The following is a 27,041-nucleotide window of genomic DNA, read 5'->3' as shown; positions in this document are numbered from 1 at the left end:
GTATACTGAACGTTGTCACAAATTGATCAAAGAGCTATAGTTTCTGTTTAGCCGAGAGATTTGCCTTTTTGGTTAATGTTTAGGAAAGATAGTAAAAGCTGCATGTGATCAACAAATAAACAATAACACTAATATGTATATAGTAAAATCAGAGACGAGAAGAGAATCAGCTAAATGGTTAAAAAAAAAAAAAAAAAAAAAAAAAAAAAAAGAAGAGCCAAAACTCAATCTGCAGTCTTGGCAGGCTTCATCTTGGTGAAGTGATGTGATAACAGTCGACCCTGTTACAAATGTATTATATTCATCTATGAAAGAAGTTAAAAACAAGCAAAATGCCTTTTTGATCTAAGCTATCATACATATGTAGTAACCTAAAAATAAAAGAATACTAAAAGGATAAAACAAAGAATGAATCATGATTTAGGCTTGGATAAGACTGAGATACAAAGAAGTTAGGATTTAAAAAAACCAAAGAGAAATCCCTAAATCCCCTTATAATGTGTTTATAAAACAAAAATACATTTTTGATTATTGAACATTAGGTAGAGGAAAGTGTGGCTGATGTTAGCGAATACAGCCTAATGCTTATTGCTGCGTTACAGAAACGTAGTAATTGTTCGTGTTGCTCGCGTCTCAAAAAATACAACTGAAGGCACTTGATCTATCAAAGGATTAACTTAGACTTGCTGGCACAGCCAAGCAGCAATGTAGTCGGTCCCCAGGCTCCCCCCCCCCCCCCCCCCCCCCAAGCAAAGCCAACATGTTCAAACTGGGCCTCACGTTACCTTTACTCCAAATCAGTATTGTTCTTTATGCTTCAAATACATCATTTTTGGTTTCTCAGGCTTGTTGAAAACAAACAACAAAAGAATAAAACCTCACAAGGCCAAATATAAAGCTACTCAAGCTAGATGAAATAGTCCCAAATACAGTAAAGTAGCGCTGCTTCACACTATATTGCAAGAGAAAGAGGCAGGAGAGTACATGCACCCGCCCAGCTCAGCTATGAGGGGGACCAGGGGAAGGAGTGACCCCTGCTCTAGGTAAAGATGCCCTAGATTCACTGACAGACCGGTGAAAGATTTGGGGACCCTTGCGTAATTGTCTGTTCATGGGCCAGCCTTGAAGACACAGACAAAATAAAGAGATAACACACCAGTGAAAAGAATACTGCCTCAAAAGAGGGTTGGCCTTACACGCCAAGACAAAGACAGAAGTCCAGAGACGCTCGCTGAAATGTCTTGTAAAAGCATCTATGAATCCTTCACAGATTAGAGCAGGCAGCAGTTCAGAGTGTAGGCAGAGGAGGAAGGAGCGCACTGCTCGCGTCTTCTATAACCATGTGAGGAAGCTCTCCTTGTCGATCCTGGTAGCTGCCAGCACGGACTCCATGTCGTTGAGGATGTCGGAGCTCAGGGCCTCCTGCAGACTGGGCATCAGCTCCTCGCCCTCCACCGCCATGCTCTCGCCCTCTAGGGTGCCCAGGTCCACGTCTGTTCCAGGTATGGTGTCCAGGTAGTCAGGGAAACGACTGGGCTGTGTTGCCATGGAGGGTGGAAGAGGGTCCCCTGATGAACAAGAAAAAAACTTGACTTAAAAACAAAACAAAACTTAAGACCTATTTCATATCCAATCAACAATCAAAGAGAGACCAAACCGTCTCAAAGTTTCTCTTTCTTCCTGCCTCACCTGTGTCCATCTCATCCACACTGTTGAGGAAGTCATCTGGAGTGCGAGGGACGCTGTAGCTGCTCATACTCAAGCCGCTGTCTGTGCTCTCATCCCTGGAGTGGTAGGTCCCGCTGAAAACAGAAAAGAAAAAGAAATCTGGGTTGTAAACTCTGCACCATCGCTAATAAACATTATGACTTCCATCCAGCTGAAGGAAATAAAAAGCTTTTTGTCTCTGCAGAGTTTCAGGATGACCTTAATGACCCTCACTTAACTCTGCTTTGAAACTGAACTGCATGAATCCAATTAACTGAACCGACAAAGCAAACACACTCGGTTATTAAAAGTAACAGTGTGGCCTTAATTCCCTCGGGGACTTTCTGCATACATCCTCGTTTGAACACTTCTATCCATGTGAATGACTCTCAGTGAATTTTGCGGTGGCTAATCCACAGTGAAACCCAACGTAACACTTTTTCGCTCTCTATCGCAGAACATAGGAAAAAGAGCAATGGTGAATCGGGCAACAGAGAGACAAAGAGGCAGAGAGAAGACATTTGACAAGCCTATACTAATTAGCAGAGGAAAAATATGTAGGCAGAGTATGGCAGAGGCAGGATGAATGAGGCCATTGTAAGAGCAGAGGAGTGGAGGCAACAGGGGGAGGAGGGGAGATTAGGTTGGCCTGTCGACTGACTGGACCACATGTTCTCATGGCCTGCTTGCTATTCAGCTCTTTCCTCACAGAAGAACCAGAGCTGGGGCTGCTACCCCATGATTTCCCAGAATGCCATGGAGCAGCATTCACAGATAGAAGAAACTCCAGTAACCTTCTAATCGCTGCTTTTTTCAGATCTAAATTTAAAGTCCAGTTAGTTCAAGTGTTTTGTTTTTTTGAAATCTTTTATCTATTCATGTTGTGGAAGCTGAATAAAGTGCAGTTTTATACATTTGTCACAGGTTACACCACCATTTAGGTTCTGATTCCCCTTTATTGCTGCAGCTGTACACCAGAGGTCATCATTGTGCAGTTATCTCCAGCCCAGACCTGCTGCTCTGAATGAGTCATTACCATGTGAAGAGGGTTAAGCCCAGAGATTGTCCCTCTGTTTTTACTACTTGTGTAACTCGGGGAGCTCTCACCAGAGCTCAAACTCAACATCCGAGCACACAGATTCCCTCAGACAGGATACATAAAGTCTGACGAGCTGAACCAGAATGGGAGCCCTCGCCATGACGTCAATGAGCTGCAACTGCATTCTACTGTACAAGGGGAACATTTCCTCCATTCGCTCTGGCCTCTGTATGAAACCAACCTGTTGAGGAATGGGTCAGAGCTGTTGGCGGTCATGGTCCGGGCATCTTGGGCCATAGGGGAGGACACAGGGTTTGTGCCGCCATCTTGATCCATACTGGTAGGCAGCTGATTTCTCAGAGCGAGTTCCTGTGACGATAAAGCACAAAACTCATGAACAACACAATCAACCCCACCCCTGACCTCTAATTGCACACAGCTTCATGAAAACATGTCAGAACTGCCTTATATCCCTGCTGCTCTGCAGCGTAAAATGTTAAATTAAGCACACATACTGCCAACATGGTGCTCTCCATTTCTCCCCATACACGGTGTCAGATTACATGAGGGGGCGACCACAGTTGGAGACAATTGTTTTCTACACATGCTGTATCAGATAAGGCTGCGGATATGAAGTCATGCTCTTTTTTTTCACCTCCTTCCCTCAAAGTCCTTGAACAGGAAGGTGGAATGATTTGACTCGTGTCACAGTTTTTAAGTCATTAAACTTTTACAGGGTCACTGATGACAGCCAATGGGATGTTCATTTTTTTTTTTAGTAAGGGTGTAAAGTAGCTGCTAGACACCCTAAGTGGTGGTAGAAGCTTTTATTGGTTGTGGTTGAGGAAAAGTGGACACAATGTTCCCTCAGGCACAAGGATGAATAAAGGCTTTTATTAACCCTTTATAAAGTTATCTGTTGTTTTTTGCGTCTTTCTCTTTATTTCAGTAAAACTTGAACGTGTTCCTTCTGGAGAATTTAAACCAGAATCCCATGCACACACGTAAACAATCTGGTTCTGATTAGGAGGGATTATGAGGGCTGTGTACTGTAAACAACCTTTATGGTTTTCTTTCTGTGCATGACCAAGCAGCGTCAGCACTCGTCTGCCACCAGCCAGTCCCATACATCGACACCCATTCTTCATCGTACATCTTGCCATGTGGAATACATTTAGGCGTGGCAAGTATTGACCCAAAGTTGAACTCCCTACACAAGCACATAGTCTGCTTGATTGCACAATTTCCTACTATAATCACGCTACTCTATATTTGCAAACACATTATATTCCAAACATATTGTATCTGGAAAGTTGCAGGAATTAGAAAGTTTACTGGAATCTATTTAATGGTCGGATGGAGGCGCTATTTAAATGTATACAGTCTGGTCTGCACTCCCAAATTTTACACATTAAAGTGTGTTTACAGGGAGTACTACTGCATATGTGAGCCTTTTGTGGCTCCAGAGGAAGCTCATGTAATCTGATAAATAGCCTCCAGTGGTGTCACTCAATGGTTAAGTTGCATTGTGGGTAATGTAGGCGGCAGGTTTTAAAAAGTATGTATATGAATTCCGCACATTTTTCCTTTTCAAAACCTACAACTACATTACCCACAATGCAACTTAGCCACTGAGTGACATAATTGGAGGCAGATTATTAGATTACATGCAGCTTCTTCTATTTTCATCTTTTTATACTTTATACTTCTATTTCACTACATCTCAGAGGCAAATATTGTACTTTATACCTTCACTGCATTTATCCGAGAGCTTTAGTTATGAGTTGTATGCAGGTTTAGATTAATACGAATTATTGTATGATGTATCATTAAAGTTTAAGCTACTTGTTAAACTACTGCTACATATTCATTGCACACAGATCAAGGGAAATCAATCAGGAAGACAGGAAAAAGGAAATGGAAGCACTGAAATAACCAGTTTGCTCCAAAAGATTTGTTTACATGCATGAAGACTTTAAAAAAAAAGTAAGAGAAAAAAAATTAAAGCCTTGATATGGCTAAGAAATCATGATTCTCCAGAAGTAATCAGTTCTAACCAGATCCTCTACCCCATGATGGAAACCAGATTTCATCGTCATATGACATTTCACAAATTTGACAACAAGGTTACTCAAGTATACGCTTCATATGCCCTGAGGATTTTGAGTAAGGACAGTCCAAATTTCATCACTACACCCTGTCGTACAAATTAAGGTCATTTCCTACTCTGTGACCTTTAAACAACCCATGTGTATTGCATGGTAAACAAAGTGGCCGGCACCCTCATTCATAATCATAAAGCTCTGTTTCTAGTGTTATGACACGGCCTTTAGTAAACGACTGGACTTGGCTGCACCACCCTGCGTGGGCGACACGGTGACACATCAGCGTTAGGAAGTGATAAAATTACCACACATGACTCATCAGACCTCATTGCAGGGCGGTGTGACAATAAATTCTGATCAAAGGGGCTTAAGATCCAACACAATACATGTGAATGATGAGTCATATGTAAAGGCCTGTTTAACATAAACATTTTGCTGGCACCCTCATTCAACTGGCGAGCAGTTCCAGGTCCAGTGTCTTGCTGCTACACTGATGGACACATCATACTGAAATTATTGACCTTGTGACCTTTGTGATACAGGTTAAAAGATCCTCTACGAGGCCGCAGTATTACCCTAAAGCCTTTAAATTACTTTATAAAAGACTTATAACTCTTAACTCCTGACCTGTGGTCTCTGTCGAAGCAGCTCCTGTTGCTTCAGTCTCAGCCGTTCCTTCTCGATCTGCTGCAGTCTCATCTGATTGTTGCCTCCCATGACTACGCTGTGGCTGGGAGGCAGCGGCCCTCCCTGCTTCACTGGGGCGCTCTGGGTGATCCTCTGCTGGTTCAGGGCTGCAAGAGAGACGGATAGGAGTTAAAATCAGTCAGTACTGTCAGAGTAATATGTAGTGCTCATTTTAAACTTTGCATAGTGAGGCTCCAAATCATAAATCTAACAAAAATATTTTTGGGGTCTCAATTAAGTGGGATGGGACTCCTTTGTCTAAAAGGCTAATATGATGTATGCAGCTTTAAACAATGATGTAAAAAAATACTGCATATAGGATGTTAAGCAGACTATAAACACACGCAACGTCTCTGCAGCTACACCCTTTAATGCTTGGCTGCATTTAAACACTGCATAACAAGACTGACAACCTGAGCGTTTTTCTTTTTCTTTTTTTTTCAACAAGCTGAACTTGTAAAAGACTGGAGCCAGTGCAACAGGTTGTGTCGTACAAGGGAAGTCCCAGCACAAGTTTTCAATCTAGCATCTCAAACAACCACTATTCCTGTAAGACCTGATCCCCTCCCACTCACTGACTAAGACAGGCTTTGTTAGTTGTGTGTTGTACATTGCATCAGTTATGACTTATCCTTTCATTGTGCGTTTCGTTTCCTTCTAAACAAATCACGGCTTATCCCTCAAGACTCACTGCCTCCTTCACCCTGGCCTGATGGCTCCACTTCAGCTGATTTTATGAATGCATTATGAGTAAAAAAGAAACTGAGAAACTCATTTAAAATAGACCCACATCAGGTTCTGCAACACTTTTAACTTACAAACTTCCTTCAACCAACAAATGTAATTGTGATGTGTGCCAACAACCTAACTGTGTATTGGAAACACAGCTGTTCCCCAGTGAAATCTTTGTTATTCTTTACTCTAGCGAGGGTGGGTCTAATAAACATGAGTATAAAGCAGCGCAGCAATGCAGCAATCTATGCATGCAAAGTAGGTCACACGTTTTATCACTGTAGTAGAGAAAGAGAAGCAAATGTGCTGGACCACAAGGGGTGTAACAGTAATGGAACCAATGAGGAGCGCTGTTTGCTTATGCGCTTGAAGCACCAACCAAAACAAAGCCTTGACGGGGGCACAATTTTCATGCGGGGCTGCCTCTCTCTGTGCTGTCCTGCCCGCCCCGGCACCTTTCTCATCACCATTCAATCACTGTCTGTTTACACTATCTCAGGAGCTGAATGAACCGTGGCTCAGGGCTCTCCCTGGGAAGCTCTGCAGGCCCCGCCCTGCCCTGCCTTCCGTCTCCCCTTCCCTCCCTCCCCCTCTGTCCACGCTGCCTCCCCCAACAACCCCACCCCAGCACATACGCTTGCACACAAACACACACAGAGTCATGGAGCCGCCGCCGCCTCCTCTGTCTCCCACACACACCAAACTGAAAGCCATGGGAGAGTGTGTTACTTCTCTCTGCTTCTTATCTTTGGCAGATACTGAGGCCTTTTGTGGCTGGATCACTCCAGCATCAGGGCACCATCAGCTGTTCTCAAGGCAGAGGTGCAGCACATGTCAGCAGCTGTAGATCTGAAGCTTTGAGCTTTGAAAAGTAAGGGGACGCATGTGGAGAAAGATTCACTGATACACAAGGCTACACATGAAAGGAAAAAAAATCTGGTTTCAAATAACCTGGTTCTTGATTTTAATAGTTTTGACCATTATTTATATAAATAATAGCATTGTGTCAACATCACTAATTGGAGGTCTGACAGGGCAAGAAATGACAATCAGGCAGCAAACTCATTTAGACAATAAAGTGAAAGCTTTCTGTAAACTATTGACTAAAGTGTCTGCTGTAAATTTCCATAAAAGTTTACAGACAGTGTCTCTGAATTTACTGTATGAATACTAATGTGTTAATGTTTGTTGTTGTTGTAACATTATTTAATGTGCACTAATAATGTTCCCAGCTGTACGCCATATTATCAAAGCTTATTGAAACAGGCCCAAACTATGTAAATAACACCCAAGTTTAATTTCTTTGAGGTGTGAGTTCTGCAAAAGAGTGCGTCAAAAAGTGAGGAGGGCATTTGGAAAGAGATCCACCAATACACTCGACCGTATGTTGACGAATGCAGTCTTACAGTGACAGAGTTTCTTGTCAAGGACTCCCTCACAGACCAAACAGCTAACAGTAACCAATGTTCCTGCAGAAACTATGCCCAAACAATGAGCATATCAAAGCAGTGAATTACATCTGTGGGTGACATGGAAGCGAAGGACAGGTTCAGTTCAGGGCCAGAGTGATAGCATGAAAAGAGGCTAGAAGACTGTGTGTGTGTTGTGCGTGTGTGTTCGGAGGGGTGCTTGAAGTCAGCAGCACATACGGGCGGTGATAGCTGGTGGGGCAGGCAGATAAGAGACAAGTTAATGCTGTCTGCCTTTTGTCTTTTTCACGCACCCCTGCAACACAACGAGCCAGCAACACAGGCCCTTATCAGACCATCACACTGGCAGGCATATTACACCACAAGATCACCTGTGACAGGTAGAGTCGAGGGTGTGGAAGCAGTGGGAAGTTCTCTATGTGACCAGGGCACAGCACCTTTGAAGGCTTTGTAAATATTTGTCTGCTGTCGATTAAACAAGTTTAAAAAAAGGTCCCTTGGGAAGGTGTTGTGTTTCTAGCATGGAGATAAGCAAAGTGGAGAAACAGTCTGGATGTGAGACAAACACTGTTTTATCGTCTTGTACAACAGTAAAGTCTGAGTAAAGCTAGCCTGTGTTGACCTGGTGCTGCATGGCAAGGAGATGGAAAAAAACTGAGTCAGTCGGGGAACTTTGTAGGACTGTCAGTCTGGGAATTATGTCAGCACAGTACAGGTTAAAAATCGGAAGGTGTGTTAGATTTATCTGTTCAGTGAAAGTTAATGAAATTAAAAGTTGTTGATGAAACGGAAGGAATTCAAAGAGATTTTTATTCCTCTGACTTCTGTGAAAATCACCTGGAAGGCTTTCACCCAGAGGGTATATGGGGACAACTTCATCCGAATCAGAATGGACACATACAAGGAACTTGATTCCAGTTTTACATCGCTCGAAGTCTTAGTTTTTTTTTTTTTTTTTTTTTTTTTCTTTCAGTTAGACACCTGAAATAAGGTTTATGGTAAAAACAAGTTGTAGAGATTGTCACGCAAAAATAAATAAACGTGCAGATAAAACCCACACTGTGCACATTAATAGATACTTCTAGGGTTAAGTTCAAAAATATGAATCGACCCTTTAAACTGGCTTACTGCTGCCTCATCACACTATGAGTATCTAATTGCGGTGACATCACGAATAAAATGCCACTTTTCTGGTGAAGTACTCTGACAGCAGAGGCAGAAAAACATCACATGACATGATCGAGCAATGAGTTTGGTAAACGGCTTCAAAGCAGAACATCAAACTCTGAGAGGAAACCTGACTTTTTGCACCCTCAACTATCCTCCTTGCATGTTTTCCTTGCTGTTCATCCAGAGTCGTATGTACAGAAAACAACATATCCACACAGGCCAGCCCCTTTTTGAACTCAGCCACAGTGCAGTCATGTCTTGTTCCCTGTTCACCACCTCCTTGGATCTTAAAGAGGATGCATGCTTATCCCGTCGGCATTTTCCCTCTGTTCCTCCGTTTTTCTTTCTTCCCCTTTCGCCTCGCCTCTCCCTGCCCCCCACCTCCCCCTCTCACATTGGAGTTCTTTGACTGAAAAGGTCTAGAACAGATTAAGAGTTGGACCACAGAATAAAGAGGCCTGGCAGAGATTCAAGTCTGTCTGGAGCTAGTGCAGAATGGGGTTGTGCCTGCACTGGGCCTCATGCAGGGGAAAGCCAGCCGGCAACAACCCTCAGTTAAAGGAGCTCTGCTGCTTTTCTTCTCAAAGCTCAAATTAGCCTCCATTATCAAAGCAGCTGGCTTATGATTGGAGACCTACATAGCAGCAGTATAGAGGTTTCTGAAGCTGAGGAGCCCACTTCTATGCACAAATGTGAAAGAAATGATTAAAAAATAAATACAAAAGAATAAAACTTGGTGTCCACCAAGCACAGACCATCACTTATGCATAACACTAAGAAATATTTCTAAACTCAAATGATCACAAAGAACACATAACAGCAGAATGAGCAATAAAAGAGATATTAAATGTATAACTAAGAGCCTTTAGAATAAGTGAGTACAGAAAAGATTTTATCGGATGGAGAATAAAATTATGTTTAATGGCACATCATGAGTTAACATGGTCTCTTTCTCCCTCTCACTCGCTCTCAGGGGCCCAGCAGCCTTGTGTGTTCAAGACTTACAAATCTTCAAAGAGGTTCGCCGATCAGAGCCGCCATCTCTTCCCAGCTGCCCCACTCCTCTTACAACTCTGTTTTGAACTTTCCTGCCTCCCTTCAGAGTGGGACACACAATTGCTTACAGAAAAAACTGCCCTTTAAGTGCCCAGGCTCGATAAAAAGTAACACTAACATTTAACAGGATAACAGCCAGCGTGCTGATTCGCACATGTTGCCTTTGTGAACTAGGGTGAGCTTCCCTGGGGAACGCTGCCTGTAACGAAGGGACGGCACCTGAAGCGTAAATGAGTCAGAGTGACATAAGCAGGAACCTTCATCTCTGGAAGCCTTCCGAGCGCAGGAGGATTAGCTCATTCCCATGGCCACAGAGAAATCTCAACACATGTACCTGGTCCTGTCACTTATTCACCAACCCTGGCCACCACACACTGAAAGCTAACTGTCAAACTTTAGCCCGGCCTGGGGGATTAATGGCCAACTCAGCTGTTGCTCCAACACTAAAATGGCTGACAAAAGGTTAGGTGCAGATTTTGAGGGTGGGGGTTTGGTGAAATCTGTTTTCAACAACCATTGGTATGACTAGTCACTACAAAACAATGTTGTGGGGTGAATGAACAATGAATCATCCAGAAATGAACTCACTATTAGAGATACATCTTTTATCGATAAGCCAGAGCTTTCTACTGGAGAAAATAAAATGCGGTAACAAAAATGTTAAAGAAAGTCTTTACTGCAGAGGCCGCTCTTTTAACTCCCTTGTTATTATTTTAGTAGCTACTTCATTTAATAAATAGCAGATGCATGGGTTTATACTTAAATCAGGAACAATACTAAACTTTATCTATCGCAAACTCACCAAAGCGTGGGTCAAGTCGTGGGTCAAGCCAGGATGTGGTCTTGTTCTTGTGGTTGATGTAGTAAATTTCTCCCTCTGATGTAATAGCTTGTTCCCAGCCATCAGGAAGAGGACCTGAAGGATGCCATGCAAAACTAATGTTAAAGAGATGCTGGTGGTTCACTCACTGATTACACTTTGTTTTACTGCACAACATATAGCAACTAGCTAAGCTTAATTACAGGGTATTGTAGTTATAGACATTCTTTTTTTTCCACATTCAAAGCTTCTATTGACATTTTCCAATAATGCTTTGAATGTCATCATATTTTATGATGTCGTCAAACTAAAAAATATAAATAAATATATAATTCTTCGAACAAAATCTTCAATTAGAACAAAGTGTTTAATCGAATTAAATGGAGAGCTGAGCGAATGCCGATACAGAATACCATTTTTTTTTGGTAAAGACCTATGTAATAACGATAATAGTGTTGAGTCAAAATAGACTTTTTGTTCCTGTGGATCATTTACAGTGCTGCTGCATTAGGACCACCCTGGTAGTACAGGTGCATGCCTCCCTTTGTGTGCAAGCAGAGAGCAGTGTGACTGCAGTAAATATGTTGTTTTGAAAGGCTCAATGAGGATTATTGCAAGTTTTAGGGTTGATTACATCTATCTTTTTATGAATTAAATTTAGAGTTTTGGACTTTACAACGCTCTGGTGTGTCACATTAATATTAGCGTAGCCTAACCTTTAACTGCAACTGTGCAGAACTACTGGGTTTAGACAAAATGAACGGACGTGTAAAGAAAAAGCTGTGCATCAGTCAAATGCTGGTTTAGAATTCAGTATTTTGGATGAAGCTTCAAAGTTTTAAATTATTTGGTACAGACCTATTGAGAATGTAATAAATCTCTGATAAACAGACAAGCCTGCTCCTCAAAATGTCTTTATGCCGTCTTAGATTTCCATGTAGGTTGCCAGATGGAACAGTGACGATTTGAGAAAAACAGAAACTTCATCAGTAAACTCTGTGATCTGTGAGTCACGGAGCTCCCAAACATGTCAGACAGGACCTGTCACGTTCTACCTCAGCCTTACCTCACCTAGGGCAAATTCCAACTGCATGGACAGAACTGAGGTACACAGAGTCTCAGTGACATGTAAGAACTAGACTCGCCTGCTCCTGACTTATACTGTACGTTGTAGGAAAGAAAGAAAAGCCCAGAAATAACCTCAAGGAAATGTGATTCGGAGTGCAATGTGGAAAAAACCCACAATATCATGAACATTATCTGCTGTACACGTCATGCGCTGCTTTTATAGTGAAACTAAATATCACAAAATCAATACACACCACTGGCTGGGTTCATAAGGTTCTGTTGCTGGACTGGCACTGAGCTGGCCGGGGGAGCCTGGTTCATCTGGAGCAGGGCTTTGCGAGGATCCTGCCAAGTGGTGGTCTGATCAATGTGGCTGATGGGAGAAAAGATACACAAAAATTTTAGTCAGAAAAATTACCACGAACAGTAATCAGTAGCAAGTTCAAACCAGGGGCAGTATCAACGCAAAACAGCAGGTCACATACAGGAAGAGATGACTCAGAGCAGTTTCAACAAGCTCTTTTGATGAAAACTCTGAATGTAACTCCTGCTTTCTGTAAACGATGACTGTTACAGGAACTCAGCTGTGTCTGTTTGGATCCAGTCTGAGCCCACAATTCAATATAGATTTACAAAGAGTTCATTCTTAGCTTGGACTGGAAGGGGATATTTTTCAGTATAATTAAATTGTGTCATAATAAGAATTGAGAAACTGCACCTTGTTTTGAATTAAAATAAAGTTGTAGGTAGAGCTGCAACAACTAATCGATTAGCTGTCGACTATTTTGTTAATTGTTAATTGGTTTGAGTAATTCTTCATGGGAATTTCTTTTTTAAATGATCTGATTCCACCTTCTTAAATGTCGTCTATGACAGTAAACTGAATCTCTTTGGGTTGTGGGCATCCTGGGCTTTTTAAATCAACACTTTTCACCATTTTTAGACATTCTAAAGATGAAACAACTAATCAATTAATCAAGAAAACAACTGACAGATTAATCAACGATGACAGTAATCATTGGTTGCAGCCTGAGTTACAAGACAAACCAAACAGAAGAATACTAAAACTAAATCAAACATCTGTTATCTGTCATATGTAAGCTGAACGCTTCTTTGTTAAAATGTCTAAGAGGCCACGATTGGTTTCATAACAACTATTGTAACGTGAAAACAATGTTGCTCCATCTATTTTATGGTTCGTCTTTGCTGGGACAGGAGCTGGGGCCGGGGGAGGGGGCATTGTGTTGCATTCTGTGAAGGCATTGATAATTAGTGCTTTGTTGGTACTTGTTGCTTGATTAAGATGGAAAGCTAATACAGGAAGCCCTCCTCTCCCGAGCAGGACCCTCTCTATTGAGGGAGGGTCAGTCCCAGGGCTCAACGCAGGGGGTCCTTTTTCCTGGAAGTGGCTCGGACACTGTGGAGTGTCAGGGGCTTTAACAATCTGGCGCCACATTTACAAAGCTTTCACCTGCTTGACAAAGGCACAGACTGAGCTACGACCTAAAACCCCACTATTCACTTGTTCTTTTTTTGTGTTTTGAAACATCCCATTTAAGGGACCCCCCTCACCTCCAACAAATAGGCTCCAAACTCATGTAGCTTGTTTATGTAACGCCACAACTCTTGTGTTTATAGTGCAGCAGTGGCCAACTTATTTAAATACACATGACAAAAACAAAGAGTTCATGTATAATACAAGTAAATACTACCCTCAATCTATCTATTGTACCCTGTAGTAATCAGTTCTGGATGTGTTCTTCCACCCACTGCGATTCTTGACAACTCGCTGTTAATTTGATCCCAAAGCGCCATTAGCCCAGATTTTGGAACAGCTGGTTGAAGTGAGAGATTCAGAGAGTTTCTCTTGGCCTCTGCGGTAATCCCAGCCTGCCTGTCTGCTCTCTGTCCCAGGCCAGAGAGCGAGAGGGCCTGACTCAGCACTCCTCCCCCCCACACAATGCAACCCATTTTGAAGCCCCCTCTTGTTTATGCTTTACTGATCAAAGGAGCTGCCAAATCCCCTACCAAACCCTCCCCCCCAGCCCTCACACACACACACACATACACACACACACACACATACACAGATACACACACACACACACACACACACAAACACCACAAACCAAGCAAAATAGCTGGAACTGCTCAGATTGGAGGGGCCCCTTGAGAAAGAGGGGTCACAGGGAGCGGGGTGAGACAACTACAGAAAAGAAAAAAAAGAGTGAAAGAGAAAAAAAACATCTACGGAAGCAATCCCTCTGAATTCCATTGGCTGCATGAGTTGCTGTGGTCCTGTTACACGCCGAGCACCCGCCCTACCCCCTTCGCTGCCTCCTTCCCACTCTGGAAACTATGACATTTATTATAGAGGGGAGGGGAGAACAGGGGAGGAGACTGGGAGAGGAGCACTGGGATAAGGGAAGGGAGGACTTATCGTAAATGAGAGGCCTGCACATCCTGGTACACCAATGCCGAACACAGAGGCTACGACTGGAAAACACTGATGGAAATATACAACCTCAAAGCCTCCAAGATCTCTGATTATAAATTCTTCTCCAGCCCCCCTCAAGTTGTGCTTCTCTTAGCACAGATGAAAGTACAAATATTGAGTTTTCTATCAAAGCCTAGCTTGGGAGGCTAACATTTGTACCCCAAATCAATCAAAACAGATGTAAACAAAGCTTCAGTTCAAAACAGAGGAGATTATAATCAAAACGCCTGTGATAAAATCCACACAGTGAGGGCTTCCAAGTCAGCACCACACTGTATTCATAAAGCCTGTATGTGGGAAGTCAGAGAACTGGTAAATGAGTTACCAAGGGCCAGTAATTCATCACCAGGTTTTAAAACTAAAAGATAATCCATTCACTCAACCTGCCCTGAACCCTATATGGCCAGGGCTATACACCGCTTCCTGTAGGCGAAACATAAAACAAAACAATGTCATGGCAACTGTTGGGACGGCTGGAGGCCACCAGTTGCTGTTAGGAATTGCTGATGATCTGCAACCTCCACGGTCACAACTGCTCGGTGTTGTCTTTACATGTCTCTGACACCACGGCAAGCTCAGCAGGACAGACATTGCACCCTCCCCCAACATCCATCCCGAGGGCAGGGCAGTGGACAGAGCAAACTGGTTGTGGATCAGACCTCGTCAACACTAGCACAGTTACGTTTCAAAACAAAGTTCATAGGTTTTCTGAAGTGATGTCCAAACTAACATGCCAAAACCAGAAGACCAAACTTGAAATAAATATATCTTTCAGGTCTTCATGAAGAATTGTGGCTAATGTAATGTTGTGTAAATGCCAATGAAACTTGGCACCATTAGAATCTGTTGTAAGAGATCTGAATTCAAACTGGCCAATATCTTCATGAAGGAGCCAACTATAACTTTAAAAAGGCACCTGTCAAGCCTCAAGAGACAAGACAGGAGCTTTGTACCATTTCTGTGAAGTGGTTTAGATTTTTAAAGCATCACTTGCTGCTCACTGTTGGAAGCATTTCAGCCAAAAAGTTGGAGCCAAAAAAAGCAGGTTTTTCTTCACCTGATGTGCAAACCGAAGTAGGCGTGTCCTTTTCTACAGGTTGACGTGCGTTGTGCAACTCCTTCCATTTGAGAACACATCCCTGATTACATTGGTTATGCTCAAAATTGGTGGAAATGAGCGCTTGTTAGTTAGATAGCACCTTGGTTCAAGAATCTTGAACTGAGCCAGTTAAAAATAATCCACAGAAGGCATGAAAAGTGCTCCATGTCTTTCATATTCAAGCACTAGTGTTTTTAAAAGAAGAATACCTTTTTGGTGTTCCAACCTGCAATCCTACTGTCGACGACAGGCTTAAACAGTGAAAATAATCAATGTCTCTGCATTATCGTGGAAATAGCTGCAATCTGGGATATTAAGCATTCTGTTGTGAATCCCCAACAAAAACTCTAACCCATCATTACCTTCTTGAGGTAAGGTAAACCCTCTGTAAATGGCCAGGTACTGCAGGAAAGGAGAGCAATGTGGTTCAAACGTGACCCATTATCAAGTCGGTTGCCTCTACTGTTGAGCTTTACTTGCTAATTTTTGCTCAAGCTGTCATCATGGTCGACTGTGGCTTAGCAGAGCACAGAGTAGGACTCTTGATCCACCCAAGCACTTGACATCTCCTTGACTGATGGCCCAATTATCAAGGTGGCGTTTATTGTGCCAGCGTTATTTATATGTGTCTTGCTGAGAAGGAGGGTGAGGGACCTTTCGCATAAAGGCTAAACTTGACTTTGCTTAAATGATCTGCCGTTCAACTTCTCTGTTCAGTAACAACCACACGGAAGCTGCTATCCATCGACTTGGATTGTTTTTACTATACTAATATCATTCAAGATAGAACTTCTCTTTTAGTAGTTTAATGTTACAAGACTGGGACTTAGCAGAGGTTCAACATCCTTAAAGACATCCAAGTGAAGAACTCTGAATGCTGCACTTGCTGTTTCACAGACCTCATCTGATTACAGTGGCATGACAAACTTCCTAACACTCGCATTGTCTGTTTACACCCATGAAAACTGTGGCGTTTACATCTGGCTTCGTGAAGAATGTTCTATCCAAAAATAAGTCAGCTCTGTGGTCTAAATGTCTCAGAAAAAGCTCTGCTACCTGCCAAAACAGCAGATCAAAGTGAGATTTGAGGCCAGATTGACTGTTTATTCCACTGAAATTGTCTCAAAGCCAGATGTCAAAAGCTGCGTTTCACTGGTGTAAAATGGGGGAGTGAAGCTATGGGGAGTACAGCAATGATGAAACACGCCCTACAGCTGAGTTGTCAAATGTTAAAAATGGGATCCTCAGGCCACAGTGGCTCCACCCAGGGAGTATATGCTTGGAAGGTGGTTGAAGCCGATGACTAAAGAGTGCACTGAGGGAGGCCAGATGTAATCAGGCCTCTAAGATGAGGATGACCACCTCCACTCTGGTTGACTGGGGATGCCTGGCTGCCCCTCTATCAGCAGGACATCATCAAGAGAGATTATTGGGGCAACCTCTGTGACCCTATTGTGGCTTTAAGTTTCCCTTTGAAGGAGGGTTTGTATCACCATACTTCCTAACGAAGCAACTAATTCACAATGTACCAGGACTGAGTGTAGCTCAGAAGGTTTGGTCTGACTTATCTTCAAAGACTAATACAAAATACTAATTGACTTATATGTGGCTTTAGGGAGTGCCATGTGAGATTATTTAGTCTGATCTCAAAAGTTTCACATTTTTATTTAGTAAAAACTGTGGCTATGTTGGTTGAACTGCATAAGTACTGATTTGACTTGTTATTAATGGGTAAATACATATATTTAAATAGTTAAAAATAGTTCAAATGTAAGCGTGCAGCAATTGACAACATATAAATAAATGTTTATTTTGCTAATTAAGTGCTATTCAGCTCCTGTAAGGTGCTTTAGTTTGAGTCATTTGGGGAACTCTAAACTCCACCTGAGAGGGTCCACTCAGATACTGCATCTCTGTGGAGATGCCCTCAGTGACAGTGGAGGCATTGATGTCTGGAACAGAGGTGTTACATCAAGACTTTGGTAAACACTAGCCTGACTTTCTCACAGTCCCATTTGTGTACTGAGCTGACAGGCCCCAGTTGAACAGGAAGGGCCTTGTCTGTGTGTGGTCAATAAACCAAAAGTTTGTCAAACACAAAGTTGCTCCAAATGAGGGCTTCACGCAGACTTACAGCCCAGTCTTCCCAGCGCCATTTGTGACTGACCGAGTGGCCTCAGTTCATAACAGCTTAGTTTGAAATCCAATTTGTGTATTTGTCACTTTAACTTTGATGCAGAGTTGAAGCAAATTAGAGAACAGATGTTAATGAAAATATTTATGTATTATATATGATGTTTACATAAGATGCTGAGTATGAGATTAGTGTTGACTAAGCTATAAACTAAATCCATTTCAGATAATGAACAGTCAACACTGCTGTGGTAAGATTTTTTTTTTACAACAAATGTGGTGCAAATTGAAAAAGGAAGGCCAGGTAACTGAGAACTACATTTTACACAGCATCCATGAGGTAAACATCTTTTAACCACGACATTTGTTTGTGTCTCACAATGAACTGTGGGACTGTCAAATACACATGAAAAAAATAAACTTGAGTTCTTTTCCTGATTCTTTTTCATAATAAAATTGATAACCACGTGGATGTTGATGAGCAGTCCCAGTATCGCCATGATTAAAATAAGGATTGATCAATTATCAGCCTGGCCAACTAGAAGATGTGATATTCAGCATTGTTACAATTATCAGAATCAAGGCTTTGTTTTTGTTTTTCCACCAGATTGCAGATGGAATAACTTAAAAAAAGCACTATGTTGGCTCGGATGGCAAATAAATGAAGTATTAATAATATTAATTAATAAATAATATTTGTATAAATGAGCAGAAAATGGAAATACTGAAGTGAAGTACATATACCTCAAAATTATTTGAGTACAGTACTTGAGTAAATTGTACTTAGCTTCATTCCATTCCACTCCTTGATTAGTTATAATCAGTATCTGCACTGAAAAAAAAACATGCCGTTCAATCTCTAGTTTAAAAGGGACTGAATTAAAATACGCCAATGGTAGTTTTTCTTTTCTCAAAAGGAAAATGTTGGGGATTTTAAGACAAGAACAAACCATTTCTGTTTTACACAAGCTTAGTATTACAATGGAGGTACAACCGTCTGCTGGAAATCCCGAACATAATCTCATAGTCCAAAACAGCAATGCACAGATATCCACTGCATACAAAAGTCCAAGTAAATGCTTTGATCATTCCTGCTTTAACAGGAGGTCTCTTTGAATTGTATTTAGTGCAACAGATGTTCAGGAAACCCCAGATAATGTACACTGAAGCTCGACTATTTATCACCCTGCTTAAATCTCCTGGTTCACCAGACGTGCAGCTTTGCAGGGTTAAAAAAAACACAAAATTAGCAATATCCTATAATTCAAAACGGTAAAAATTAACTTATCAGGTCACAGTGAATAACTTTAATCAACTGCAATCACTGTTAAGTCACAAGTCAGCCATTCTGGTTGCGGGAAACCAGGCTCATCAAAACAGTTTAAAATCCAATTGAGAAAAGACAAAAGTGTCCATCAACACACAGCTCTACCTGCCCCTGAGGGCAGACAATAGCTACTCCCCCAAAGCTTTCCTCTGCTTAGGGCTGACTTCCCACGGACTAAAAGCTCATTCAAAGCTGCATTTAATAAGCGGCCGGAAACAGTGATTACCCCTCCTAGTTTACCGGTGTGTCTAAATTAGAAACCTTCATTAGTTTATGACCCAGCCCTGGAGACCAGCCCTGCCCCCGTCCCAGTACCAAGCAAGGTGACCCAACCTCCCTGCCCCTGCTGTCATAAATCAAAGGCCACAGCAAACTGCTGGAAGAAAGAGGAGGAAAGGTCAATAGACTTTGTTGACATTCTCTCAGTCCTCTCTCGGCTTTTGTTTTTTTGTAATAGCCGAAACAAATTAAAGATTTTCGCAGGAGATTGCTCGTATCTTGTAATGCTTTATCACAATTTCCCAGAGCCTGAGGTGATTTCTTGAATGTGAAAAGCTTGAAATCCAGATTTAGAGCGATAGAAAACTGAGAAAAGCAGAAAATCCTCAGAATTGAGAAGCTGGAAACAAATAAAGTTGAGCATTTTTCTTGAATAATGACTTAAATTATGTATTGATCATCAAATTATTGGCAATTAATTTCTGGGGACTGAATAATCAAATGAGTTACTAATTATTTCTGCTGTCAGCACTGTTGCACTAAGTCAATCACTTTAAATTATATATACACATATAATATATATATACTTGATTTTACACCAAACTCCTACCCCGATGAACATTTCAGATGTTAAGAACATGGTAAAACTCTTAAGAAAGCCGCAGCCCTCTCTCACCGCCATCTTTAAACTTCATGTCAACCATTTGTCTATTTTGGGAAGGCTCACATGAGTCTCAACAGGCCTGTGGTCTGAATAAAGATCACTGTTTCACTGCTGGGACAAAGGGAGGGCCGGAGTTTCTCTTGGCCCCTCTTCTAGTCATCTCCACATGGCTGCCATTTAACTCCATTGACACAAAAGAGGCACCATCACAGCGCCATGGCTCCATTCATACCAAAACGGAGCTTGGCTTTTAAAGGGAGTGGGACATCGGCATCCGCGGGGCTGCTGTGATTCACAGAGACCAATCAAATCCAACTGTATGATCCTAGTGTACCAGTGAACAACAGACGGGGGGAAAGAGAAATAATTCTCTCTTAAAAAACTTTCACCCTGAGTCGATGTATCTCTAAAGGACAACAGCGGTCACCTGAGTGAAATGTGAGCCCCCACTCTCCACTGAGCTCTGCTAGCTGCTGACGGACTCCCCACCCCCACCCGTCCACCCACATTCACACACATACATACACACATACACTCTCGCTCGGCTTCACCCCTCCTGCAACACGTCTCAGGCAGACAACCCCTGTTTATAAATAGGGGAGTGTCTTTTCCAGCAGCTCTGCCGAGGCCGCCTGTATTCCAGATCAAATATCTCAGCTTTGATGTGCGGTGTATGGAAGATGTCTCCTCCAGTTTTCCTTACTTGAACACAAACACTGTGTAGTACACTTAGTCTAGTTGTACAACATGCCAGTGGAGACACATTTCTTTACAGAGCTACTCAACTGTTTTTCCTTGTAAGTGGAAAGCGAGATGCTCCGATATTGGAATACATGGTGAACACACATAATCTGTATCTGCTCTGAATATTTAGCCATTTATTCTTGACATGCTAAAGTTTAATATGCAGGGATTTAAAGTAGGTTTCTCTTTTTCTAAAAAGACAGATGGTCTGTTGACATATGGTGCAAACCTAAACTGTGAACATATTGTCTTATTTTATGTTTTATTATGCCTTTAGCAAGGATTCAAGGACCAATATAAAGATTTCAATATACTTTAGTCTCTGCAGATTTCTTCTAGTAGGGTGAGTATAAAAGTCTTGAGTGTGTTGTGTTTTGTAACAAAGTTTGTCTCGTCAAGAGTCTTTAGAGTCTTGTGTAGTATCACTGCTGCAATTTTAGATTTTATGTCTCACAGTTAACCAATCAATCAGTCAATCAATCAGCAGTCCTGTTGTTTTCCGTATAAAAGCAGTGAAAAAATTAATCTCAAAATTACGCAATTGTTATATAACAAGGAAAATTTACAGTTTCAATTTATACGTATTCCTACAAACAGCAAAAAAAAACTTGATAAAGCAACAAATGTTTGAGCTACAAGAAATAAAAGATTTAAGTTTAGTTATCAAATTTAGTTTATAAAATTGAGATGAGATGAGATGAGTTTATAAAATTGCTTCATTGTCTAGAAGTGCATTAGCGTAGTCAGTTTCTGAACAACTGCAGTGATCCTGGGATAGTCTGAGAACAGCTTTTACTCCCTCCTACCCCCACCAGTCCTTTTGTACAATTTTAGAAGAGCCTCCTCAAAACAGACCAGATGTTCTCCAGATGTGAGACCTTAAAACATCTGGTACTGAAAGCTCTTTTTTGATCCTAGTAAATTTGAGGCTATCGTGTTTGTTCAGACCCCACGTCAGAGAGTAATATTTCCAAGAACTGACAACATGTTGCATTTAATAGGAGTAAGAATGGCAACTTTCAATGTCAAATCATCTCTGAACACAATCTGCTGAGCATTTCATCACTAAAACATTTCACAATGGGCAGATTATCTTAACATAAATTGTTGACAAAGACGTCACTTTTATGAATAATTCAATCTGTTCACAAAATGACAGAAAGTGGAGGCACAAGACTAATAAACACATAAGAAAGTAATGGAGAATAAAGAAGGAAACCCTCACAGTCCAAAAAGTTGCTGATGAAATCAATGACAGACCTAAAGGGCTCTGGCATACCTGCTTCCTACCATTAAAAAGTTTACTTTGGATCATTAATGTGGAAGAGATCTGCTGGTTAGCAGATGAGTTTTACAGAGCTGTCTGTCCTTTGCTGTCTGGGGCGGCTACAATGGTCCATTGTTTCTACTGAAACCTGAGACCAAGAAAAGGAACACTACATACAGCAGCAGTCCCTCATAAGACTCCTCTTGTTTGCAGTGGCCACCAAATTTAATAACCTACAATTTAACTATTGCAATTGTCTCTTTTTGAGCACACTGGTCACCATTGTGCACTGTAAGATTGGCAAATTATTGTCAGCATAATGTACACCGAACAGAGCTGTACTATGAGAGTCCAACCTCAAGACCACTGCTCTACTAACTTGGACTTTTCTTGGCCATTACTAGAAGCTAAATTGTTTCCTTCTCTTAAGAATTGCAAAAAAAGTTTTCAATCTGTGCTTTTAATTTGACATATTATGTACATTAAAGGATCAGTTACATCTCTGTTGTCCTTAAAGGATAAGTTCAACCAAAAATTTAAATTCAGTAATAATCTATTCAATTTTATAGTCCACAAAATATTTCTCTCACGCTTTTAGCTTAGCAGCTCAAGTGAAGATTTCAGCATTAGGTGTAAATAACGTCTTTTCAAATCAGCTTGTGATCTCATGCTCCTACACACTTGGATGGTTTTTTTCAACATTTTTTTTGTCGTTTCAAGTCCACATCTACTTAAATTATTTAGGAGAATGCTGCAACGCTGTTTTGCTCTGAAGCTCCAGAAAGGTTTTGTGAACTACAAAACTTCACCTGAATTTCCATCTCATAGTGGAAGTATAAGTAGATAATGACTTAATTCTCATTTTTGGGTGAATTTATCATTTTAAAAAAGACTTAAGTATAATTTGTTATGTGTATACTGCATGTCAGTGACCATTTTCTTTTTCATCTTAAGTAAGTCTTGACCCATTTGAATACGTCCATTTCGCTGGCTGGACATATTTCATTGATTCTTCTTGAGTTGTTGCATTCTGAAATATGATAAAAAGACTGGTCTTATTTGGTAAAATGAAAGGACACAGATTTTCCATAAAAGGTTTAACATAGTTGGGTTTTTAACAACAGATATCACAGATACCTTATTTCTTGCACCTGTTATTGTCTGGCCAAGAATTTATCAATTAATTTTAAAACTATTTCATTACATAGCCTTCATCAGGTGTCAAAGTGTTGACAGTAGGAAATAGATATGTCTAGGGCACTTAAGTATATTGATTACATCAATTAACCATCCATTCATTTTCTGAAACTGATGCAAACTTTCCAGGTTCCAAGGACTGTATAATCTAAGAAACAGTGTTGACACTTGTTGCCAGCATACTCACTTGAGGAAGTATCTCTGGCCAGAGGCGGTCTTGGCCATCTCCCACCCTGGGGGCAGAGGCACGTCATCAGGAATCTCATAAGAAGACTGACGGAGATGTTGAGGGGAGGGACTTGCTGGGGGCATGCCAGACAGGGAGCCACCAGAAACGGCTCCCAACTGCAGGGAGGCCGGGGATGAGTGTGCACGGACATGGTGGGGTGTGAGCGCTCCGCCACTCCCAGCGTCAGTGCTGGCCTGTGTTGGAAGAGGAGAAATATTAATAACAAAAACAAAACAATAAAATCTATCTACATTGTTATGATGAGGATCAGGTTTGTGTAAAATTTGAGCTTGTTTAAATATTTCTCCCTAAAGATATCTTTTAATAAATGATTGTTTAATTTGAGAGGACATTATACAATTGTCACAACAAAACTAGTATTTATAAAAGAACTGTCTATATGGACATACACTGTAAAGGATTAGATTGTTGTGGTCTTAAAGTCTACATACTTTAACCTGATTTAACATTTTAGTCACTTCTCAGCAGTTGTAACCACTCCACATGTATGTTAGAAACTTATTTTCATGTGCATATGTACACACGTTTGAGTGTTGTGTCTGTGGATGAGGGAATCCAAGGCCTGTGTGGGACAGAGGAGAGCACAGACTCTGCTGCACAGCAACGCATGCGCACTGACGACAAAACTCCACAGAGACCACAAGCAACAGTTGTGGGGGACGGCAGAGGGGGAGGATAGGGGGAGGGGGTAAATAGGACGAATTCAACAATCGTAAGATCTTTCTGTCATCATTACAGAACACTCTGTTTTGGAGACTCTGTTTCATTATTTCCACATGACTTGCTACTCGTCAAATAATATACAGCCATGAATGTGACCAACCAAAACATCTACGTGCAAGTTAACTTATCCTGTGTAGGTTCAGCCAATCTGACAACTCACTCATCAGTGTAATAATATCATAAATCAGTAATAAAGCCAGCTGCTGAGGCCAAACAAGTGGCTTTGAGGATATTTTGTTTACTTTCTAACTTTTACGCACAGGCCCCACAGGCCTTTTCAGCACTGATTTTGTAAGTTGCTGGGAGGTTTTAATCACATGTAGTCCTGATGTAATGAAATGTGTTAGAGCGGAGGGAAAACACACATTTTACACACGCAAATAAACCTCTCCTGGCACAGCAGTAATATCCTACAGGACATTAACAACTACTAAGCAGGATAAAGTAACTACTAAGTGACTGTACCAGTCACATACTGCAGGCCTGAGCCCCCACAGGATGGGCCTTGCTTCAGTCGTGATTTCTGGGAAGGGGCAGAGGAGAGACAGGGCGGGCTTACTTGTCTGGAATGGGACTTTGGTTCAGGAGGTTTGAAGAAGGAGTCTGGCAGCTTCCTCATCCTCATGGGTACGGAAGGGGGGACGATAGTGTTTTTCGGGTTCATCACGGCGTTGAAAAGCGCCTCCAGGTCGGTCTCTGAGTCGCCCCGTACATGGACGATTTGGTGTCCGGCAGGAGGGTTATGCTGGCTCGGATCCATTGTCCCAAAAGTCTGCGAACTTTATGTGTCCGAAAAAGTCGCGTTCAGAAAACTCACAAAAAAGTTCGAGCCAATCCCAAACTTTTTTTCTTCTTCACACAGCAGGAAAGCAGGAAATCTCGACGACAGTCAGTAAAAGTTCTCCGGAGTCATTCTAAAGTTTAACAGCCGAGGACTTGATTTTCTTCCAAAGTGTGTTAGCTGTCGATATTTGCAGTGAAACACAGCGTTTCCCCGTTGTTTCTTGCTGGCATACTTGAGAATATAACAAAGCGCATATCTACTCCACACTGGAATCTATGTTGTCGTCCGGCCCAAACTTTTCCCAAAAAAAAAAAAAAAAAAAAAAAAAAGGAGACGCGGCCACAAAACACGAAAAAACACAACAAACGCAAAGAGTCCAAGTCCTCCTGCGCTTCGGCCAAGTTGAAGCTGTTAATGAATATTCTTAGAAGAAAGATTCATAGTTCGTAGAACAAATCTCCGCAGCTCACTTACTAGAAAAAAACTTTTGCTCCAGTCGGGTCTAAACTTTGGGCAGGACATCAAACTTTATGACTCATGGGACGTCTGCTCCAGAGGCGGGGCTTCGCTTTAATTGGGACAAGAGTGTTTAAAGGTACAGTCAGTGTAGCCCAGGGGCCCGAGGACGACCAGGGGCCTCGAAACATAAATATGTTTTAAAGTTTACATAAAAACATGAACTTCGATTAAATAAATTCGATCCAAAATGGCCCAAGTTGTATTCAAAAAAATACAGATTTTTGAAGTTAAAATTCCCTCACATCTAACCTTCATCTGACAGCCTCCATCTGGTGACTCTTGTTATTGTTTACTTAATAATCGATGGGATAACTGAACGATCATTCTTACACATTAATTAAATCATCTGGGCAACAATTGCTGAATTAAAGTATTCATTATTTTGTTGGCAACCACTTGAATACTACAAGGACCCCTGCTGATGCCTGATTATCCAGCTGGAGCCCACTTGGGAAAACACTGAATTATGGCTCATTTGCAACCCAAAGTGTAGAGGTGCCAGAGTGTTAAGTAAATAGAAAAAATACAGTGAAGATGCAAGTTTTATAAGTTATTCAGCCATATTAAAAAATACACATGAAAGATGTGTGGAAGTATCAAAACCTCAAATTAACACAGAATTAGGCCAAAACGAATACGTTTTATAATTGCTTTTAAAAGTTTATGTTTAAAGTGTTTTAGGGAACACTTGTAAAATCTTCTACAATTTACTGCATTTGTACACTACTTAAATGTGTTTATTTATTCTGAGCATGTGTCTTTAGGCTGGATGATGATGCAACATACATATTCACAACTCAAAGATCCTAACAATGATTTAAAACCACACTCCCTCATCAGTATGTTCCCTGAAATGGTACTATGCTTTTTTTTTTTTTTACAGTGCTCATGAAAAGTAGATCCATGCAGTTCCCACAATTGTTATGCTAATGAGGCCCCTCTTCCATTGAGAAATCATTTTGTCAAGATCCACTCTCTTTGGATACAGAGGCTCTGTTTCAACTCTTTTTCCCATACATCTACTGAATGAATGATTATGAAGCCCCATTAAATACCCGCAGACACTGTAAAGCCCCGATGAGCAGATTAAAGCGCTTCCCCCTGCCAGTCACACACACATGCTTATGTTTCTAAACAGATGCACGTCCCAAGTCTAGTTTTTTTTATTTAATTTTCTTTATTTTAAAGTAATTTCGAAACTTCGGCAACTTTATAATTGAGCAAAATAAAGATTACGCAGCATTCAGCAGGTCCAATTCAATAACTTCCCGCTAGCCTGTTCATTCAGGGCCATTTATTCCAGTCCAGCATCACAATTATAGTCCTGTAACTGTCTTCTGGGAATATATATCTGTCCTATTATTTTAAAAAAAAAATTGTAATTCAAGGGGCATTTAAGGATTATAGTTCACACCAGTTATCTGAGAACATTGTAATGTCTGTGCAGTACTTAATGACTGTGCTGCATGCCCACATATTCTGATTTATGAATGGCACATTCTGTGCACACATGCTGCCAGTCAAGAGATGTCCATTGTCTGGGTGAAAGTGGTCATTTTCACATCATTGTAACGCACTCAGACACATTAAAGAGATGGACTGCAGTGTCCCGGCAGCCCTGAGGGGACCACCCACTTGGCAGAGTTTGGTCACTTTTAGTCAACATCTCTTCTTCCTGCTGAAGCGACTCAGGCTCACTGGGGTTTGGTTTGATGCTGCGGGATATCAGCAGAAACGATTTCCTGGGCTCCATTTCACAGAATCAATCCGAGGTCACGGAAGACAGGGCGGCTATATCAGTCCT

The 27,041-nt window shown here is 41.4% G+C and overlaps 1 protein-coding gene across 1 annotated transcript; it reads right to left on the bottom strand.

Moving 5' to 3' along the window:
• Positions 1–727: 727 nt before the first annotated feature.
• Positions 728–25,196, bottom strand: yap1 (Yes1 associated transcriptional regulator). Its single transcript, XM_073490637.1, has 8 exons — positions 24,494–25,196; positions 23,149–23,384; positions 12,069–12,187; positions 10,729–10,842; positions 5,479–5,645; positions 2,988–3,115; positions 1,690–1,802; positions 728–1,568 (listed from the first exon to the last, which is right to left on the bottom strand). The coding sequence occupies exons 1-8, from the start codon at positions 24,692–24,694 to the stop codon at positions 1,333–1,335; spliced, it is 1,314 nt and encodes a 437-aa protein (XP_073346738.1). The 5' UTR covers positions 24,695–25,196; the 3' UTR covers positions 728–1,332.
• Between the last annotated feature and the right edge of the window lie 1,845 nt (positions 25,197–27,041).

This window comes from Pagrus major, chromosome 2, assembly GCF_040436345.1.
Source record: "Pagrus major chromosome 2, Pma_NU_1.0".
Lineage (NCBI taxonomy): Eukaryota > Metazoa > Chordata > Actinopteri > Spariformes > Sparidae > Pagrus > Pagrus major.
The sequence above is the reverse complement of the archived record's forward strand: the minus strand, read 5'-3'. Positions and strand labels throughout refer to the sequence as shown.